Source organism: Bidens hawaiensis, unplaced genomic scaffold (assembly GCF_021521415.1).
Source record: "Bidens hawaiensis isolate Kalapana, Puna unplaced genomic scaffold, B.hawaiensis_p1.1 tig00071822_1, whole genome shotgun sequence".
Lineage (NCBI taxonomy): Eukaryota > Viridiplantae > Streptophyta > Magnoliopsida > Asterales > Asteraceae > Bidens > Bidens hawaiensis.
Window position 1 is genome coordinate 1 of NW_027502564.1, and position 8,304 is coordinate 8,304.

Sequence of the window (8,304 nt, forward strand, 5' to 3'; positions counted from 1 at the left end):
AACTAAATGAATGGGCTTTTGTTCATGTTTGTTCGTTAAGAAAATGAAAGTGGTTGTGTTACTTTATGTACGCTCGTTATCAGTACAAACGGTCAATTACGAAGAACTAAACGAAAGGGGCTTTCTTGTTCGTGTTCTTACTTAGTCCGTTAAGAAAATGAGCATGATTGTGTTTTATGTACGTTCGTTAACAGTATAAACGAGCGGGAAGAAACGTTAAAAAGCGTACGAATGAACATAACTGAGCGAACAACTAGACGAACAGGATTTTCTTGTTCTTGTCTATCTCTTAAGAATATAAATGCAATCATGTTCGTTTATGTACAGTACCTTCATTAATAGTATCAACGAATGGTTTACGAACGAGGCGTGCACATGTTCGTTTGTTTAACTTTAACTGCACCAATGATCGAACAAGAACAAGTAAATGAATGAGGTTTTCTTGTTCGTACTTTGTGCATTAAGAAAAGGAGCGTGTTGCCGTGTTCTTGTTTGTTTATGTATGCTCGTTAACTGGATAAACGAACAGGAACGAACATTGTTGAGCAGATACCAATTAAAAGTAAACGTGAACATAAATCTATTAGGTCGAAATAAGTTATTAAAACTAGCCGGATTTGTAATGTGATATTTTAATTTCATAATACTAGACTAAATTGTAATCGAGCTAAAATGTTCAAATAAATATATAAGCGAACAAACTTAAAGAAACATAAACTAATGAACATAAACAAATTTAATTGAACGAATGCGGCATGCGGTCATGTTAGTTCGTTTATTAAATAAACGAACTTCCTGCAGAATGAACGGAACGCTCGGTTTGTTTACAGGCCCACATTCAAGGCACATACAATTTACAAATAGGGCTGTTTATCTTAAAGGGTCTATAAATAATTAAGTATATTCAATAAATTCTTGATTAATCAAGTGAAAAGATTTGAATACTCATTTAGTTTTCTATCAAAATGACTAAAATTTCCCACGTATAATTCAGGTGTGATGTGTACTAACAAGGATTGTTGTTGATGACCCTGAAACAGGAAGTTAATCAGATTTTTGAAGTTTTCATGGGGCAGCTTCGACAATTATTTGGTTTAAAATCTAGCGGTCTCTACAAGGGTAAATCAGGAGCTTCTTTTCTTTTGACTAGTCAAAGAGGCTTTACAGAATGGTAATATTATTAACAATAATGGTCGTCTTCCTTTTCTATACCATTGTTTATATTCGCTCGTTTAACTTTAATTGAACAAATGATTGTGTGCACGAATGAGTTTTCTTGTTTGTGTTCATTCGTTAAGAAAATGGACTTGCTCTTGTTCGTTGATCATTTGCTAACAGTATAAACGAACAGCTCATGAACATAAACGAACAAACATGGATGAACAAACATAGCTGAGCTAAAATTGGTTAAAAGTAGATATGAACAATTTGTTGGGCCTAAAACGTTATTAAATGTAGAGTAAAGTGTAATGGGATTTAAATTAATTTGTGAAAAATTGTAAACGAACGAACTTAAACAAACCTAAACTAACGAACATAATTGAATGTAAACAAGTTTAAATGAACGAACGTTCATGAACATGCATGAACGAACAACACATGTGATCATGTTTGTTCGTTTAACTAAATGAACTAAAGTTTCTGTTCATGTTCGTTTGTTTATCATATAAACGAGAACTTAAATGAACGGTTCATTGAAGTTCGGCTCATTTAATGTAGCAAGTTTCTGATTATGTTTTATCTGTAACAAGTATAATAATGAACAAAAATATAGTTTAAAAGTAACTTATGCATAATGCATAAAACCTCTTAAAATCCGTTTTATATAGAAAGTTAGATTATTGTTGAAATAATACAAACTTTTGTAACCATATTTGGCACATTAATTCTTTATAAAGACTTTAAAGCTTTTGAACCAAAGGTATTTTGGGCCAACCCATACCTGAATCAAAATTATTCATATGCCCCCATTTTTGCCACCTCTTTTGATGATTATTTTGATAATTATTTAATGTTACTTTTTAGATTAAATTACAAGGATGGTCAGTGTGGTTTGGGCCAACTTACTGATTTCGTCTCTGTAAGTTTGAACTTCAAAGTTGCAGATATAGTCCCCACTAGCCTTTTTTTCTTTCACCCTAGGTCCAAAGAGTTAACCAGGATGAAAGAGAAAACGTAAACCATGTATCCATTAGGAATATGAAATGACTAAATGCCCCTAAACTACTTAATATAAGTAACACAGTTATCTTTTTTGGCCTGGTATGAAAGTGAAAAAGGTTGGCGGGGATTAAATCTGCAATTTTAAAGTTCAGGGATGAAATCTGTAATTTGGCCCAAACCACAGGGATCATCCATGTAATTTACTCGGTTATCTATTTTGGTGTAATTATTGTGTAGGGAACTGGATGCCTTGGCTCGACAACATGCGTGTTATAATCTTCAACAGTGTGGTACAACTCTGGGTTCACTTTCAAGATTGGTAATGTTTCAGTTCTTAAATACATTTATTTTCTTCAATCGACTATCTTTATTTAAAATTAATATTTTCATGCAGGTGCAGTCACTACCAAGAATGATAATTAAAGATGAAATTGGAAAGCAGGTCAGTTTATACTTTATACTTTAAGGGCGCGTTCGTTTCACAGAATGGAATGGAATTGGAATTTGCATAGGATTTGGAATTGGGAGGAATTGGATTTGGAATCTGAACATTCCAATAGGAATTGGAATTTGAAGGAATTGAAATCCAATTCCATTCTTGATGTGTTCGTTTGACAAATGAATTAAAATCGAGTTTTTTTAACGAGGATAACGGCGGAAACATTTTAGTTTTTTAGATTTTTTGTTTTTTATTTATATTTTGCGGTTATAATTTTATTTGTTAATTTTTTTTAAAATTTTGTAGGGGTTTTCTATTAAGATCAAAAACCCCTCAAAAACATATTCAAAAATAATAACAAAAAATTCATAAATCAAAATATAAATCGAAAACAAAAAAGTTAAAAAACTAAAATGTTTTATTCGTTGTTCTCGTTAAAGAAAAACTCGAGAAAAGATTCCAACGAATTCACTTGAAATCCTCCACGTTTTGGAAGGGTTTAGAATCCCTTTATAAAGGAATTGAATTCCAATTCCAATTCCTTGACAAACGAACACACCAAGATGGAATTAAGATTCCAATTCCAACGAAGTGAACACGCCATGTCATGGGATTTTAATTCCAATTCCTTTGAATTCCCATGAATTCTGTGAAACGAACGCGCCCTAATTTGTCATTCTTTAAACTAACATAGTAACATGGTTGAAATTAATTTACAAATTTCATGATACGTGCAATTTCAGGTTAAGTTTTCTCTTGAGGCTGCAAAGTTAGCTCAAAATAATGCCTCACAAGGCATTTATGATGCTTCAGCTGGTATGTTAACTTGATACTAGTTTAATTGTTTTCTTTTCATTTGTTATTAAATCTTAATTTCTTATTTGCTACTTTTTTTGGTAGTTTCCTCAAGGCATGCTAGATCCTTGGCTGAGGATGCATTCTTTCACCCGTCTGTAATGTCTATCAGTTACTACTCATTTGAACATATGTTTGCTGTTTATTCGGTTAGTTTCTCCATTAAGCTCCCGTGAAGTGCTTTTTTAACACTGGTTATTAGGCTTGTAAACGAACTAAACGCTTGGTGAACAGGTCGTGAACCGTTCAATAAACGAACAAACATGAACAAAATTCTTTTTGTTCGTTTAGTTAAACAAACGAATACGAACATACGTCTTGTTCATTTATTTATGTTTGTTTAAGTTAGTTGATGTATTTATTTAAAAGTTTTTGACCCATTACACTTAGTCTAGTTTTAATAACTTTTTAGGTCCAACACATTGTTCTTCACATTACTATAAACTGGTTTTACACAAGTTATGTTGGTTTATCTATAATTAACGAAAGTACATAAACGAACACGGGCATATTCATTTTCCTTACAAATGGACACAAACAAGAAACTTCGTTCAATTAATTGTTCATGTTTGATTGTTTGCTTGGTTACAGTTAAACGAACGACCGCGAAGAAAACCCTATTCGTTTGATTGTTCATGTTCGAGCGTTTGTACGGTGAAGGTTAAACGAACAAACATGAACATGCTTTATTCGTGTTTGTTCGGTCTTATTTGTTTACAAGCCTACTCATTATTTGACTTTGATCTTACGATAGCATACATTTCTTTGTTCGCCTATTTGTGAACAAGTAGATGGGTGATCTTGGGAATTATTTATTCACTTATTAAATACGTATTTATAAAAATAAAAAAAAAGTTGGATTTGGGTTGTTTTATTGATTATGTCATTATGAGTCAAACAAGTAAAATTTAAAAGTTTTTTATATAAAGGAAACACGTTAACTGGTCAAACTGTTGTATTCAAATGCTTACATTCTCCTAAATCATTTTATTTAAGATAATTATTATAACAATGTGTTTTTTAATTATATTTCATATGCTAAGTTATTTATAAAATTTAAAAACAAGACAGCAAACCCGAACCCGTTCTGGCAGCCCATTTTGCCACTTGTACAATCTACTGACCGGTCAACATATTTTTATGTATTGACAGCCATTTTTTCTGCCACTTTCGCTACATGTGATTCTTGCGGTTGTGAGAGAGATTAAAAGATACAAACAAGAAAACAGAAAGTACGCAACATGGAAAGCGTTACGAAAACAGCAACATTCTGATTAGATTACAAGCAATTCATTCAAATTTAGAAGTTGTATTCCATTTCTTCACTGTGACTGTAATTTAGCTGTTGAGTATTACTCTTTTTGTCGAAGAAAAAATGCATATGAACTGACTTAGATACAGCGTGTTAAATTGTCAATTGTGTAAAATACATGGTTAAACCGGAACTGCATATGCAACTGGCTTGTTTACAAGCGTATGGGTGACTTGCAATCACGCTCATTGTTAATTTGGCAATTTTAAACTAGCAAATTGAAAACTCGCAATCACGCAAATTGAAAGGAAAATATATCTGGGTGAAGCAAGGATTTTAGGCACCCGATTCTAGAGGGCCGACTGACTGTTATTCGTCTTCAAAGGTAACATATCTTTTTGATGATGAATAACTGTTTCTATATAATTATTTTTTAATTTTTTGGTTATGGTTGGAGAAGCATAAAATGATCCTTGAAGTTAAGAGTTGTATATATTTTCAATTTTCATTTTTACCCTTGAAGGTAATTGTAGTTCCTAAAGAGAAACTCAGATCTAGCAAGCGTTCATGGATCTAACGTGGTTTGGGAATGTGGAATACAACCAAGCCATGAGCGTGACGAAACCGAACCAAGACAGAAATAGAAGAAAGAATAAAGTCTAGATCTTGAACATGAATAATATGAAATGTGTAGAGATTGATGGATTTTCAAATGTTACATCATCAAGCGTGTGTTTTGTTTTAAAATTATGGAACCGCAAACTAGCTTGAAATACATCCTTTTTTGTAGTCTAGAATATAAATAGTCACACTTAGGCCCCTTAGACTATGCTAGTGCAACATTTCAACCCGTTAATTCTTTCTTTTAATCTTAATTATGTTGTAGCTCGTTTTGATTGGCGCCAGTCTCAATAAATTGCCCTTACGATATCTCCTAGACCGATGCCCATCAAAACCTTCAGAATCTTTAGTTTGGCACAATCAGCAATTTCAACGTTTGCATCTGATACTCAACAATATCCCACTTTTTGATTGCATCATCTAACCTTGAACTTCAAATAATTCATATGCTTTGGTTGCAGGGAATTTAGTCTTTAAAGAATAATCAACTTTAATAGAAGATCGGAATTTAGTCTTTAAAGAATAATCAACTTTGATAGAAGATCAATAAAAAATATTATGAAAACCTTAAAAGAAGTATATAAACATGTTTTTAATGGAAAAAAGATCAAATAAAATAAAATAAAATCTTTTTGTCCTTTTCGAGCTTTTAAAGAACAATAAACATAAACGAGTCGTATTTTTGCGAGATTTCCGACATAATATCATATCGATGTTGACGAGTCAGAACATGCCATTTATATATAGGACGAGTTTCATTGCGGGAACTCTTAAATAATTTAAGAACTTTAAAAACTCCTAATCATCAATCGTTTTTTAAATTTTTGTTTACATAATAATACTATTTGAGGACAAGCCTGTCACTTATAACATGTATATTTACAATTACAATTATGAAAATTCGTTTTTACGCATATCTAAATTTTTTTACACCGTGCAAATTTGTATCTGATTTGTTACTTTACAAATATGTAAACTTGTGATTTATATATGTAATCACAAAATTTTATATATAAAAATGTTAAACTACTCCTTAAAGATAACAATAAATAAAAAAAATTCAAACAAATAATTGGTTGTTAAGAGTTCTTAAGTTTTTGAGGTTCTGTATAACAAAACCATACATACATATATAACACACACATACATGCATACATACATACATACATACATACATATATACATACATGTGTGTGTGTCTACCTAACACCGGACCTCAGACGAATTATACGCCAGGGTGATAATTAGGTTGTTCACAAGCTTGTAACACTATTAAAACGGCAATATATTTATTTCATTTAAAATAATGGCAAGTACACAATTGTGTTCAAACAAATAATAGTACATCGAAATAAAAAGATAACAATTTATTTAAATAAATATTAACGACGAACTAGTTTGAGTATGTATGTAATACGAAAATGTTTAGCGATTCATATGTCATAATGTAATACTTTCAAGCATAATGTAAATGGAAACAAATAATAAGTCATCCCGTTCTTTTGACTGAAGCCCAAATACTAGGGGAATGAGAACCACCATGTGTTCCTAAAAAAGTTGAAGAATATGCGGCACGAGTATTTTCTATCGGACCCACCCACTATGAAAACGTGTTTGCGCATGTGTGTGAGTACCAACCATCATAAAATAATAAACACATTGAACGTAAATTACATATAATCAACATAAAAAATATGAAAGGAATAGCATTAACATGCATGACATAAACGCTTTGTAAACAAGAACATTAACTAACGAGAAAAAAACTTGTAACATGCTACCCCCCCCCCCCCCCCCCCTCCCAAATATTATAAATCATAACAAAAGAGGTTATGAAAACTCACTTGGAGTAAGGAAGATGGTAGCGAGTAGATGGGTTAAGCAAGTTGGTTGGTCACGCGAGGATTCCCGGTAATTTGCCCTAAATTTAAATGTATGACTAGAATAACTATGTTAACGAAATAAACGAATAAGACATGGTATGATGGGTTTATAATGGATTTGGAATTAGCAAAGAGTTTTTTTCATATTAATTTTTACAAAATTGAATTAGAAACTCAATAAATTAGATATTCTTACAAGTTATTTTTAAATAAAACGTTAATTTAATATTACACATATATATATATATATATATATATATATGTTTAAGTTCAGGCGAGAAATGATATTAGTGTGAGAAATGCGATAAATGAATATGGGTCGCTAGTTTTATTTTATAAATGCTTAAAAATAAATGAAAAAAATGTAAATGCAAAAATAAACGGGATGCATGATTAACTTAGTGTGGATTCACAAAATGCGGAGGTATTTCCATCCTAGCAAATGAGATCCATGTTTAGGTTAATCTGGATTCACAGAATGAGGAGGCTTTTCAATCCATGCAAACCGAATCCTTTGATTATTTTAGCATGTTTTTAGCTTATTTAGAGATTATGATGAAGAAATCTTGATTAAAATGCAATAACAATGAACTTCAACGAAAGATTTTATTTGAGACTTGCCAAAAACTTCGTCGAAACTTAGCCAGAATGTCATCGGATTTTTATCTTAGAGAGAAAAGGTGAGAGAGAGTTGGGGTGTAGAGAGAGAGTGAGGTGGTGAAATATGAAATGGATGAAGAAAATGGTTAAGGTTGGTGGGTTTATATAGAAGCGGAGGATATGATTTGATTGGTGGAGAGTGGAGTAACATCCTAAAATTTTAACGATGAATAAAGGAAGTTATGTTTAGTGATTTCGCGTAATTAATTAATATCGGGTAAGGAGCGGGTCTTGGACTTGGATTAATTGAGATGGGTTAAATGAGAATGGGATTTCGGGGATATAAATACCCCCAAAACCCCAAAATATCTTCATTTTTCACCAAACTCCCTAACACTCCAAAAACACACACATACCACACTAACTTCGCCGCCGGACCGAAGGCAGATCCGGGCAGATCCGGCAGACCCGAGTGAGAGAGAGAGCGATTA

The 8,304-nt window shown here is 32.1% G+C and overlaps 1 protein-coding gene across 1 annotated transcript; it reads left to right on the plus strand.

Moving 5' to 3' along the window:
* The first annotated feature begins 821 nt into the window (after positions 1–821).
* Positions 822–4,934, plus strand: LOC143605881 (uncharacterized). The gene is made up of 6 exons (XM_077081840.1): positions 822–1,171; positions 2,401–2,482; positions 2,558–2,605; positions 3,346–3,418; positions 3,503–3,606; positions 4,610–4,934. Exons 1-6 carry the CDS (start codon positions 1,026–1,028, stop codon positions 4,733–4,735), a joined length of 579 nt encoding a protein of 192 aa, XP_076937955.1. The 5' UTR covers positions 822–1,025; the 3' UTR covers positions 4,736–4,934.
* The last annotated feature ends 3,370 nt before the right edge of the window (positions 4,935–8,304 follow it).